Consider the following 14,355-nt stretch of genomic DNA (forward strand, 5'->3'; position numbering starts at 1 on the left):
AACAGCTCATGGCATAAACTATGCAGGTCCTTCCGACAGGGGCTAGGCATCCTGTCTACCTCCTTTTCCCAAGATAGATCAGTAGATGAAAATTACACAATAATGGAGGAAAAGCTTCTCAATGCTGAAATCCCACTGCAATCGAGAAGGAAGCGCACTCGTCCCTCCGCCCTTTGGTACAACACCTCCTTAAAGCAATTAAAGGTAGCTTGTAAACAAGCAGAGAGAAAATGGCACAGATCTCAGAACCAGGGGATAAGACACGGCTAAAGTCCTCCTTACATAAAGATAAGAAAGAGAGCAAAGCTGCAGAAGCAAACTTCTATGCCACAGCCATTTTCACTTCACCGAACGATACAAAAAAGGTCTTTGATATTATACAGAGTTGTCTAATTCAGATTGCCTGAAAAGGTAAATTACCCTGTCCCAGGAAGTATGTGACACCCTTGCTTTATTTTTTGAGGAAAAAATAAATAAGATCCTGGAAGACATCGACAGGTTCTTACTCTTGTCTGACTTGCCTCCCGTACCTGGAATTTTTAATGGCAGTTCATTCTTGGAACCCCTCCCCCTTGTGTCTTTCAATGTATTTCACTCACCTAATCCTTTGGATAGACCCAGATGCAATCCGGAGAAGTTTGAAACTGTTTCAGTTGATGATTTCCTCAGGCTCCCCACTTGATCCCTTCCCTAATAGGATTTGGAAAGATCTGGCCGAGGAATCCTTCCCGTTGCTGTGACAATTTGCAGTCAGTCTTTAGATACGAGTACAGTTCCACAAACCTGTAAAAAAAAAAAGCTATTGTCTCCCTTGTCTTGAAAAAATCTTTCCAGATCGGGCCAACACTGGCAACTATAGGCCAATTTTTCTGTTGGCTTTTCTGATTACGCTACTGGAACGCCATGTCAGCATAAGCCTCTCCCACAAGCTAGAACTGCATTCTCAGTTGGAAAAAGAACAGTTTGGCTTTAGACCTGGGCGCGGACTGGAAGCAGCCCTTCTCACGGCCATGGACGAGCTTTGGATGCTAGTTGTTTGTGGCAGATCAGCAATTCTGATTTTGTTAGATTTATATGCTGCCTTTGACACAGTAAATCACAGTATCCCCCTGGAAAAACTTGCTATGATGGGATAAGGGGCAATGCCCTGAGCTGGATGTATTCCTGTTTGTCGGCGCATCACAAGGCTATGGCTCTACCGCCTTACCGCTCAGCTTTTAAGGATTTCAAGTATGGTGTCCCGCAGGCGTCGGTCTTAAGCCCCGTTCTGTTTAACCTTTATATGAAGCCTCTGGTGACCCTTATTAAAACTTACAGCATCCATCTAGTTAATTACGTTGATGACACCCAGTTATTTCTGGCACTGGACATTGACCACTAGATAGAGATTACAACCTTTCACAACTGCATGAAGGTCATCACTATTTGGCTAAATGCCAACTCATTGAAATTTAATGGAGACAAAACAGAACTCTTGTGATGCCATGCTAACAAAATCCCTGCAAGTCTTCCTGCCAATTTTTGACCTTTACCTACCCAGGAAGAACCACCCCCCCCCGCCTTGGACTTGGTCCATAATTTGGGGGTCACTTTCGATAGCAAGTTATCCTTGGAAATTCACGTCGTTAAAACAGCTGAGCTCTGCTTTTCGCTTTTACAAGGTTTGCAGAAACTTCTCTCTCTGCTACTATCATCTGCCAAAACCCTTGTCGTACGCAGCTTGATATTGAGTAGGCTTAATTACTGCAATGTTCTCCTTTTAGGAGCACCAGACTTTTTGCTGCAAAAGCTACTCAGAGTCCAGGTCACTGCAGCCAAACTGGCTTTTGATAAGCATCGTAGGTCATCTGCATTGGCTGCACTGAAGGAACTTTATTGGCTTCCAATCAGACAAAGAATTGCCTTCAAGGCCCTCTGGATTGTCTTTAAGGTTCTTCAGGGCTGTGGCCCAGTCCACTTCCATAATGCCTTCCAAAAATATGCTCCGGGGAGACACCTCCACTCCTCGTCAGCTAATTTTGTTTGCATTCCCAATTCCAAGAAGACTACACAGGGAGGATGCTCTTTCTCAGTGGTGGCCTCCCAGCTCTTGAATCAACTTCCAACCTCTCTTAGGCTTTCAACTGATCTTCTGTGGTTCAGGAATTCGTTGAAAACTTGGCTCTTACCTCAAAAATTTCCACTGTTTCTCTCCCCTTCTGGCAGCTGTTTGACTCCAGGTTGACTGCTCTAGGGCCAGGACACCTTTTAGGTGACAGTGCGCCTTATAAATGTCAAAATAAATAAATAAGTAAATACCTGCTTCATGTACAAACTTGTGTTTTAGTTTTTACATCCATAAGGTTACATCTAGCAGATGTAGCTTCTTATCTTCTGAACAGGCAATGCGTTTTACTCTTCATAACTGCTATCATTAAGGCCTTCGTGGAGGATCTTAAAAGGGTAAATCTTCCTCAGGTCCCACCAGCCCTAACAAGGAATCTTAAAAAAAATTCAATATATTAAATGGACTCTTTAAGGGTCCTTCATTCAAACCCCTACATTCCTACCCCCTCCAGTTTATTTCTTGGAAAGTATCTTTTCTGATCACCCTGACTTTACTTAGGCGTGTCAGTGAACTTCAGGAACTAAACCTGGAAGAGCCTTAATTCCAAATACATGATAGGGTTGTACTTCGCACCAACCCTAAATTTCTCCCAAAGGTGATCCCACAGCCCCCCCACATCAATTGTTTGAAATTCTTGTGTTTTTCCCAAAACTTGACTCAGTTGTGGAGCGGGCTCTCCATACCTTAGATGTTAACCAAGCCCTCATCTATCATATTGATAGAACTAAACCTTTTAGGAAGACACAACAGCTTTGTTGCTTTTGTCAAACCCCATAAAGAAAAAGCCCTTTAAAAAGCAGACATTGCTAGATGGATTGTTAAATGCATCCAAACATGCTGTACAAAACCCCAAATTATCCCTCCTTGAGCCCACTCTACTCAGAAAAAGGAGCCTCTATGACCTTCCTTGGGAACATTTTTATACCTGATGTTTGTAAAGCAACTATATGCTCTACACCACATGTTTGTACCAAACATTATTGTGTAGCTATTCTGGCCCGCTAATAAGCGAATGTTGGCCAGGCAGTTCTTCGTACACTTTTTCAAACAACTGCACTTCCCATAGGTTAGCCACCGCTATCTACGGCTACATATGCCTCAAACAGAAAATGTTACTTACCTAGTAGGCATCTGTTTGTGGCAATGTAGTGTTGTAGAATCACATCTTCCCACCCTCCTCCCCGGAAGCCTGTGGTTATTGCAGTAGCCTTCTTTCTTTGCATGCACATCTCCTATGCATCACTTCGCTCTACAATACATCCTCATCAGCTGTCTGGGAAAACAATCCAAAAATGGAGTTGATGGTCATGCGCATTACCAACAAGAGGAGTCTCAATACCTCGTGACTCAAAATAATTTCTTCAGAGAAAAACACTATGCACACATCCAAGCCCAAAACCAGCTGACAGGATTATGCATTGCATGTGAATCTAGAGCACTACATGCCATGAACAGATGCTTACTGAGTAAGTAATATTTCCCATTCTGATCCACCTCCCCTGAGGTTGAGACCCCCATGTTAGTATCAGCTTAACATTTTGGGTCACACTGACCGATGATGAAGCATGCCACAGAAGAGTGAGTGAGACCTTTCCATCCAATATCTTTATGCTTTTTTGTGGCCATTCTTCTGTAATGCAGAGCATTTTCTATTCCTGGTTTAAAAAAATAAAACATTACTGTTTCTCGTGCCATATTAGTTGTGTGATAAATCAAAGGTATACACAATTAATCATTTACAGGGAATTATATTCAGTTGATATTGGGATGAGTCATAAAGCATGCATTATCTTTCCTCGATCCTGAGGTAGAAGATAGGGTAGAAACCTAGTTTACTTAGTCTGTTAAGTCTTAGGGGGGTTGTGGGTTCTGACTGGAGTCCCATGTGTCATTAGGGAGCTACGAATCTTCAGGTGTAGAGCGGCAGCAGGTATGTCTAGTGTTGATTGGAGAGGAATAGGTATATTCCATCCATATTTCAAGGTCATTGTGAGGGTTATGGTAGTTGGAGCTCCCCAGTTTGGTTGAAGATCTGTGCCTGCCTTCTTTGTATGGTGTATTGGTCCATACTGTTACATAGCTTTAGATTGACGTTCAGAGGTCAGTGGTTGGTTCAGGTAACTTGGGAACAACGATGTTTCACACCTCTTCAGAACTATAAATTCTCCTTGATGCTTCTTTGAATCTTTGAGAGAAATGGCTTCCATAGCCTGGCAACTTGTACAAAGAAAACAGAGCCTCTTATGGATTCCTTATTTTAAGGTGGTATGATGATCTGTGGAGCTAGCATGGATTGCAGTGCCTCATTTTGTTCCTATTGTTTAAATGTAATTTATAGGGATAGTGGTCCTTTTTAGGTCGAGCATAGCAGCTTGCAAGCACTGCTTTTCCGATGTGTTGATATTTATGCGGGCTTTAAACCACACCCACCTCACGCCCATCACTTTCACTCGTTCGTGGGCTTGCCTTTCAGAAATCCTTTATCGTTGGTAAATGCTTTACGTTTGCTACTACTAATTGGGACACCATTGGATTAAAAACTCTCCTCTGTCATCATGTGGAGTTAGACAGTAAGCACCTTCGAATTATTCAATGAATTCTTGGCGCTTAGACTCATTCTGATTGCTAATCTAATTTATTTTCAGCTGCATAACTTTTGATTAGTTAATTGGATTTTTGCTGTTTTGGTCTTATTTTACTCAGATAAATATTCTCTATTTTTCTAAACTGTCCTTTTCATGGTGTCTTTCACTGTGTTACTGTAATTAAGTGTTGCCCAGATAATTTACACATTACCTTCTAAGGTAAGACTGCCTGCTCTGTGCCAAGCTTCCAGGGGGTGAGCACAGGTTAATTTAGGGAGTGTAACTGACTTACCTTGACTAGGATTGTGGTCTCTATTTGGACAGAGTACATACCACTGCCAGATACAGTCCCAATTTCTAACACTGACTATATTAGCTATTTATGGAGATGGATGTGACGCCGCAAGGCAGGCTAACTTTGGAGGAAAGACTGGTAGGATTGACATTTTCAGCAACCAAAAGCTCTTTTGTCATGATTCTTTAAAGCCAGTGTATCAGTGATTTGGAAATGTGTGACCAATTCATCAGTGTGTATCTTCCTGGTGAGCATACTCACAGTGAATGTAATGCTGACTGGTAATCTGGTGAGACAGCTGGAAGCACTTTGTACATCAATGTTCTTTAGTTCACATCTGAAAAGCACCCTTGCTGTTGACAATGCTTCGTAATGATGCTGAGGAAAGCACTTAATAGATGTATCTATTTACTTGAGATTTCTTATACCATGGACCCTGTCATTCTAAAAAACTCTTTAGACAAATGTATAAACCTAATGAATACAAGTAAAAAAGAATAAAATCACAGAGCAGCATTGCCCTTACAATATCAGGCCAGTTTATATATCTTCTTAAACCGCATTTCTACCTTCATATGTAATGGAGAAGAAGAGTGTGTTTGAAACCCTCTTAATCTATCATTGTTCTGATAGACAGGCAGCTTGGGGTTGAGCTCATGATTTAGAAGAGTGTTTTAAAAGAGTTCTCATCCCTTTCTTGGAGGCGGTGCGTGAGGCAACTCTGAGTGCAGTCCTCAAGGTAAAAACAGGAGTAGATGAAGGAATTCAGTATTTGCATACAGTAGTTTTGCTCGATTCAGAAAAGCAAGAGAAATTGAGAGCTTGTACTGGTGCTCACACTCCCAGACAGTGCTGCTTTGCATGATCTTTGTGTAGCGCAGAGGATGTTACATGGTCTGCGGACCCTATGTACTGCAATTGATTAGTGCATCCAGTCTTCATCCTGGGCTCTCGCAAGGATGTATTTTAATCTTGGCATTGAAATCTTTCAGTTTGATTCTAAATAACATAGCTTTACTGACAATATCTAAATGCTTGTTTCATAGTCTACTGTTTGGTTTTTCATTGGTTACGTATTTCTTTGTATTTCTTATTTAACTTATGCTTAAAGCTGATCCGTTGTTAAACAAGAATTGAGGTTTGCACTCGCTGATATTCCCAGGATACAAAAACAAAAAAACAGGTACACAAAGCTTAATTTACAGCTGGTCTCCAAATCTTTTTCATGATAATCGCTGTTGAACACTTTGCTGTCCACCCTCGTCCCCTTGCCTGTACCATTTCATTAGAGCACCCCACTGAGAAATCTCTTGGTTTACTATGGAGAAGCAGTCTCAGTCTTTGCGTAACCTAGAACAGTGGGTTCAAAAGTAGTTTCCTGAACCATGCCACCGTCTGTTTGGGGTTTAGTTTTCCATCTTTGGTGGATCTAGCCTGCTCTTCACTCAACGCTGCTCATTCTTAAACAGGCACATGCAACTTTGTATCCCTACATTGCTTGATTTGAGATTTTCATTATTATGCAAATTAGAGAAAGTGTCGCCAACGGTTTGTGTATAGTGTGAATTCTGTCTCTCTTGTTGCACAAACATAATGTTAAAGTAAGCATGTGCAAATTCAAACACTTCACCAGCTAAACGCAAAATAATTGTTTTGCCTTATTTGTTCCATGTGCAAAAATATTACAATAGTTGACTTCAAGCCAGATGATGTGATTTTGTTCGAGTTACAACCTGAGTATTATTATATTTTGAAACATTATTGACTCAATACGGAAATTCCGGATTATTTATTGTCCCAACTTCATAGGCATAACACTAATTCTTTTTTTATTGATTATTTCTTCTGCTATAGACTTGAGCTAGATTGTTTTAAATGGTTATGACATACATAGTCCTAAAGGGCTGAGCCTCGATAACCAGTGTCCCAGAGTGGGCTGATGTAGTGACAGCAGCCAGTAAATACCGTTTCTCTGGGGTCAGGTGTTTACTGGGTACAGTAAATGGTTACTAGTCCGAGATTTCCCAAGAAAATTATGCATTACATGCGCATTTATTGCTTTGTGCATGACATTCTTCACATATCAGAATTTACTGTGCTTGATTCTCCAGGTGCATTTCGGTACTTAAGAAAGACATGTTATTGCGATGTCAGTAGTAGCGGGAGCAGAGCATTGATAGCATGAATGTATAGAAAGTTGTACCCACTTTGATATACTTTCATGTGTGCTTTTTGCTGAAAACTGTACTACAATGCAAGATATAGTAAAAATATCCCAATACGTGCATGCACCAGTACTCAGGAGTGCATTAAATGCATCTATGAGTGGAGAGAGAAGAAACATTTTTTTTTAAACAAAGGCAGTGGATCAAGCAATGATCAAATTGTTAAATATATTAAATAATTAAACCTGTTTCCATAAGAGACAGGAACCTGTATCCTGACCTCAGTCTTATACCTTATATTTGCTTTAATGGTGATTGTTCAAAACAAGGTAGTAGGTTAGGAAATTAATGTTACCCTCAATGAGTTTTTAAAAAGTCATTTAAAACACATTGACAACGACAATATAATAATGAAAAAAGTAATAGGATTATTTTGGAGTGTGTGAGCTGACTCAAAAGCATGGATACTGGCTGACCATCTTCAAGGGTCTCTCTTTTAACTACTAAGCATGCAAATAACTTCCCACTCAGTGCAATATAAGAGAAATGTATCTCATCAACATTAATTGTGTAAACGTGAATGCCTAACTGGGCACGTATTACTTAACAGGTGCACTGTTTCTCTTTGCACCATTGCACACCTTTAAACAGGTGCTCCAAGCGCAAATAAGGGTAGGGCACCCTATTACAAGTAGTGTGCTGCCCCTAGAACTTACACAAACCTGTGTTGCCCCAAGGATAGCACGTAAGTGAAATAGAGAGGGGCTGTTGCAGGTGGTACTCACCTGCACTTTAAAGAGGTAACACAGCTCCCCAGCAGGCAGGTGCAGTGAGCAACTGCACAGGCCTTCAGTGGGATGTCTGCGGGGTCCATGGGCCCCCCTTTATTCTCATGCAGGGGTTGCGCTCATGGACTGAAGTTACTGTGAGCCACCTTTATAAGTATCGGCTAGATTGTGCATGCGCTGTCTCGAAAGAGACATGTGTATACTTTGTAGGCTTCAGCCTGCCCATAGGCTTCCCATTTGCTGGCAACAACGCAACTCTTGTATTCCTGTTCCTATTTGTCCATGGCATGCATGTGTCATGACTCTTCCTATGTTTAGCCCACCCCAAGAGAAGGGACCAATTACTACTATTCATCCTCTGCTCTTCTTTAATGACCCATTTAGGGACTTCTTTTTTCTTTGTTAACGAGCCCTCCTTAAGAGCGCTTGTGTTTTAAATCACTCTGAGCGCCTTCTCGGTAAACAGGGCTGTAAATCATGCTCTCTGATGGTGCCTATTCCTTGCCCCACCCCACTCCCTGCTTGCCGCTCACTTTCAAGCCTTGTCTGTGCTTTTTTTCCGACAGCGTCGTGGTTCCGTTTGAGCAATGCAACCTTCAGAAGACAACATTAAACACGTTGGGCTGAGACATGCGCAGTGCAGCTTGGGAGGGGTAGTCCATGCAGCAGGCCCCTGGGCTGCCGAGCCCCTTAAAAAAGTACAACACCCAGGATCCCGGGCAACAATGCAAAAGCAGCAGGAGTCAATAAAGGGGGCAGTGTAGTGTCATCACTGGATGCATGCGAGAAACTGGACGCAGCGTGAAAAACAGTCATAAAAAGCAGCATAAGATGCATATATGATATTTGTTATTTTTCATCTTTACGTTTTGGTGAATGCAGCTGGTGGGCGATCATCACCTAGACCCTTTTTTTAGGGAGATGCCCCCCTATGCATCCTCCTGTATTCATGGCCATTACATTGACAAAGGGCTGTCAGAGCAACTTGACAGCCATAGGGCCAAGTAGCTCAGCCCTGCGTCGGATCAACATCCTGTGATTCTTGGCTTTTAGTAACTTTAAGCCGTGCTGAACAGCAGGTCAGCTGCCTGACAACATAATCAAAAGACATTCACATTGACAAGGCCAATAGCTCGGGCATTGCTGAGAGCCATTGGCTTTGCCATTGCTTGTTGTAACAAGTTACTGAATGCGTTTTGGTGTGTTAAATTTCATCACACGAATTCTGCTGTTATTCTTCATGTCTACAACAAGGAGCAAGAAACCTAGGATTCATCAGTTTGTGTGGAGAATGAGTGGGACCGTGTATGAGTGGGACCATGTATTTATGAGGAATAAAATACACAATGCTGTCCATTAAAGGGATATTACAAGCCACTTTAGAGATCCATGACCTTATAAGGGCCTTCAGCCTTGTACCTCTATATGGTCACAGATCTCCTCAGTGTCTTGCAAGAACCTTAAAATGTATGGCAGGGGTACATTATGCCTTGAAAATGAATGCAATGTTGGGCAACATAGGTGTAGATATGGGCACCTATGCCGAGCTATAGCATGAGAATAGTGAATTAGGATGGTGAGAGCACATAACCCTTAGGTTTTCGATGTTCATGGACAGTGATGGTCATTTCTGCCTGCACAAAAGCCTTCTTTGTGTGACACACACAGACAAGGTAACAGCTTGAGATTGAAAGAAGGAACCGTTTTGAGGAGAAATTAAATATACTTTTGTGGACAAACACGTATCTTCGTAGTATAAACAAGTCCCATTTTAAACCTCGCCATAAATCTTCAGTCTTGTTGTTCACCTCGGCATTGGAACTCCTCCCTGGCCTGACGCCATTGCTATCAACAAATACCGATAAATAATTGCACGCATCATCATTGTACTTGTTAATGTTTCTGTGTGAGATGTATCCTGTGGCTGCTGTGTTCCCAGCAGGGGCAGGGCAGGTGAGAACATCAGACAACAAACCCTGCTTATCAACGAGTTCCAAGAGTCACCTGTGATTATGCTGAGGCTTGGTGGCCTTTGTCTGTGTACAGCTGGTGTTTACCAGGGCCTGGTGCCGGTATACTGAGAGAGCTGACGTACAAGTGGCTGATTCTATGGAAACTGCAATGTTACTATGCAAGTTTTACTGCAAATCTTAACAGTTGTACTTTGCTTCCTCGTAGGGCATCTTTCCATCAAGCTATGTTCACTTGAAGAATGCACAAGTTAAGAACAATGGGTAGGTAATTATTGGTGCTTCATTACATAAGGGGTGGATTACGTTTACAGCCCGTTTAAGTGACATTATCAATATTTTATGTTGAACGGAAGGCTTTGTAGTGTAACAAATATCTCCAATTCATATTGTTAGTGTTTCAGCATAGTGCTAAAATATTTTGTGCAAGTAGTGGTGAATAAAAGTTTGTTTTAAACCCCATTTAATGTGTCATGAACGGACCTCGTTTCGTACGCTTCTGTTTTCATCCTGCACCAACTTTGTATTGAGACTGAACGCCCGGTTGCAGCATTTTACATGTCTGCTGGACACAACGACTGCCTATTAAATGCCACTTATTTGCAACACAGTTCATTCTTTTCCGCTTTTTGGCTAATACTGGACCAGTGACACCAGCAAATTGTATCTCCAGAGCACAAGCAAACTGCATTTTTCTCATTAACTGATGTGATTGTTGTGCCCATATACACAGTTAATGTTATAACCTACATTTTCGCTTATCACTCGAAAAATTAGTTATTATCATTCAATTAAGAGATTCTTATTTAACTATCTACAGTAGGAGAGGTTTAGACAAATCTCCTGAATGTGAACCCGTGAATTGTATTTTACAGATTATTGCTACAAGCGTACAACCCACTGAGGTATCTGAGCAGCTCATGCTACATATTTCTTTCTGTTGTGTCTGCTCTCACTTTGCAAATCTCTTAATCAGCAATGAGTCCAGTGGATAGCAGACACATTCTAAAAGGGTCCTGAGATGCCACTTGTAACGAAAATGGTTTTAATTCCTGTTGTATTACCATAGTCGGGAGAAGCTGATGGGGGAGAGGCTTGCTTTCCAGACTGTCCACGTAGTCAATAAATTAATCATTCCAGAGACAGTTATGATTTCAGGCATATGCCTCAAAAAGTATCAAAACGTCCTTAAAGTTTCTTAGGTTATCTTCTGGGGTGTTTGCCCTGTGGGAAACCAACATAGTTTTTACCCAACCCCTCTACAAAGCACCTGGTGACCTGGTACATACCCTAGATATCGTTATTCCTTCTATATAATTTACCAGGCTCAAGTCTAAATCAGAGAAATAAGAGAAATTGGTAACGGAAATTGGTAGTTGTTGCTTCCTGACCTAACTGGTCACATCATAGCCCCAGGGTACAGTTTTCTTCTTTCTTTGCCCATTTTAAATGCTTCATCCGTACAACTATTTTCAGACTGATTTTACAACAATGTTACACATGACTGCCCAGAAGCACAAAAAGGCAAAAGAGGCAAAGAGGAGGTGCTGGGTCTTTTCGCCCTGGGGCCTGTTCCTCTTACAGTTTTCACCTAATCTCGTTGATGTGTGCCCAAATTGATTGATGCGCATTTTCCCTTGAGGTGGCGTAACCCACACTCTGAAACATCTATAGACTTGGTTCTCTTCAAGGGCTGCTTGTCCTTCATCACAGATCCGGAGTATAACATTGATACTGGTCCCTCGAGTGGTGAGGGCCTGGAGTCTTTAAATATCTCTTAGCTGTCTGTTACACCAGATTCTGTTGCTTAGGAACTTTTCAATTTCAGTTCCCCCTACAAGTTGGTCTCTTACCACTTCCCATTGCCTCTCTAGATTAGAGACTAAAAGACCCTCACCCCCATCATGACATTGCTGAGGCAGGCATACATACAGTTACCAAATGTGCTTGATACATCTAAGGTTTTACGTTTGGGGGTGAAGTTGTGTCTCATATACACTGGCTCCTGTAGACCGTGTATTCTCACATCCACACTATCAACTCAGCCTGTTCTGTCTCTAGCTGCTCCAGAGAATTCTTCGTCCCACTCAGTGCCAGTTTTTGAGAGCCCTTCCTCGTTCACACTGCTAGGTGAAAACATCCTTACCCACTGGCTGAGATGCTGGATAACTCTGAGGACAACAAGGCCCACGTTTCTATTGTCTGAATGGATTAATAAGCAAAGTTTTTGATATCCTAAATGATGACAGATTAAGTATGCAATCTAATCCATTTACAGATAAAACATGGAAAGGAAAACTGTTAGATACTTTCATTATCCTGCTGTCCCATCTGTTCTGCTTGTTTGAAGTTCTCTTGGAAGTTCGGAATAGCCGACAATTTTTTACCATGAGTATAATCTCAGTAATGGACAAAGGCTAGAGATTCTATTATTAAGATTTTAAAATGCCAAATAATACTTGTCTGTAAAGTGTAGGGATTTCTAATGGCTTACTCTTCATCTGCCAGTACGAATTTTAAAAGGGGAGGGATAGCTTGGACCATGACATGGTTGCCAATATGAGGTCTAATGCATGTTCTGACAAAGCGGAACTATGTCGAGGTGGGCAAGCAAGTGTGCTTGAACAGTCATTAACTAGCAGGTAATGAGGGTTTGGAACGCTCAGATACTCTATGACAAAAATAATATGTAGCAAAGGACAAGGTCGTGTAAGAGCTATAGTTTTAAAATAGTTTAGATATTTAATAATAACTGTACAATGTAGAACTGTAGGAGTGAAGAAAGGCGAGAGAAATCACCAGTTACCATCATCTTCTTGTGTTAAGCTACAGCCCTAACCAGTTTTATAGTGCCTACTTTGTAAGGCAGTATAATCAAAATACCTTTGGGGTCTGTTGGCAATATAAAACTAGGGGCCAAAGATTAAAAGCTCTAGAAATCTCCATGATGCGCAGGGTCTCATACTTGTATTATTGTATATGTTGCTCAATGACTAAAGGTGCCAGACCGAGTGGTACAAATATATTCTATGTGCTGTTTTCTCCTTTGGTCAAATTCTCAGTAGCCTGGGGTGCAAGGCCAGCCAGAGAGATGAGAAATTACCAAAATCTTACAAATTATACACTCTCACCGCAAGAGAAGAAGCGGGAGTGCCAACCAACAAGATGATAGTAAAAAGAAACTGGTTACAAATCAGGAGTACCAGTGTGTGGTTAACATGGCCTCCAAAGATCAGGTGATTGATGATGAGAAGCACTCAACACAGTCATAGGATGACCATTAAGGCTAGTCTCTGAAGCAGTGTTCCAGTAAAGAAGGGGCAACAGGGCCAAGTGTAGGCAACCAGTTATACAAAGCTGTAGGTGTCTATATTTCACAGCTGATTGCGGTTAACATTTTCCATGCTAGGGGAGCCCACTGGTCATGGAGCTCACACAAGGCTCTGACCAGCCACTTGAAGATCTGTGACTTAAGATTAGAGGCCACAAAAATGTTTAAACCATGATATCGCCAAAATATAGCTAATAGGGTATGAGTCAAATGAGACTAGAATTAGAGTTACAGCAGTGGGGCTTACTCAAGGGATTGAGTTGAAAGTGAAAGAGGGGATTGCCGATTACCACAATAGCAGGTAGCTCAAGGGATAGTCCGGACTCACCAACAATGCGTGATATTTGAATGGTCCTGGCATTGCTACAGACCACTGGTAATGTAGAATGTCAAAGAAGTTTCTCAGATCTGGCCAGTAGACAATCAAAGACCTCTTGGCTCCAGGTCAGTCTCTTTTCTTTAATCTTAAACTTTATCCTCAATCTTTCAAACAAAAATGCATACACACTGAACACATAAACACAGATTGTTAGACCTTGCTGAAAGGACATGTTTTAACGTTTTATACAAAAAATAGTAATAATAAACAAATAGAAACAGAAATCATAAACTCTAAATATCTTTGGAGATTAATGAGGCATGGATTAAGTACGCAGTTAATTGTAGCAAATATTGCCTTGCATATATACACATACACAGTTCACTGTTCTCAAATAAACATCAAGCTTGAAAGGTATGTATACTATCCATAGCTATCATGCCATATTTGGCGGGGCATGCACAGGGCATCCAGTTTCAGCAGTTCCGAACTCCATTGTTATGAGATTGTTAACCTAGGGAATGAAGCTCAGAGGCCACAATAAATAGTATTAACCAGACCAGTTATGGCTCAATTTATTCAGTAACTTGTGTTTCTGATTCTGAAAACTTACTTTGTTATGATCCTGTCCATTCAATATTTAGGCTGCTCAGAATAGGGATGTCACTTTTTTCAACTGTTTTTTTTTCATGGTGCCCTTTATATCCTCATTCTTCTTTTGACACCAAGAATGCTTCCACACACCCGTAAAATCTCCCATCTAGTCATGTGTCCGGTACAGCATAATCGCATGAA

The 14,355-nt window shown here is 41.4% G+C and overlaps 1 protein-coding gene across 2 annotated transcripts in view; it reads left to right on the top strand.

The window, feature by feature from the left end:
* DOCK4 (dedicator of cytokinesis 4) overlaps positions 1-14,355 on the top strand; it is a 1,300,588-nt gene that overhangs the window by 323,381 nt on the left and 962,852 nt on the right. For both annotated transcript variants that reach the window (XM_069228963.1, XM_069228964.1), the window contains exon 4: positions 10,119-10,174. In XM_069228963.1, the coding sequence (XP_069085064.1) occupies positions 10,119-10,174 (56 nt within the window). The remainder of the gene's footprint in view (positions 1-10,118; positions 10,175-14,355) is intronic.

This window comes from Pleurodeles waltl, chromosome 4_1 (genome assembly GCF_031143425.1).
Source record: "Pleurodeles waltl isolate 20211129_DDA chromosome 4_1, aPleWal1.hap1.20221129, whole genome shotgun sequence".
NCBI lineage: Eukaryota > Metazoa > Chordata > Amphibia > Caudata > Salamandridae > Pleurodeles > Pleurodeles waltl.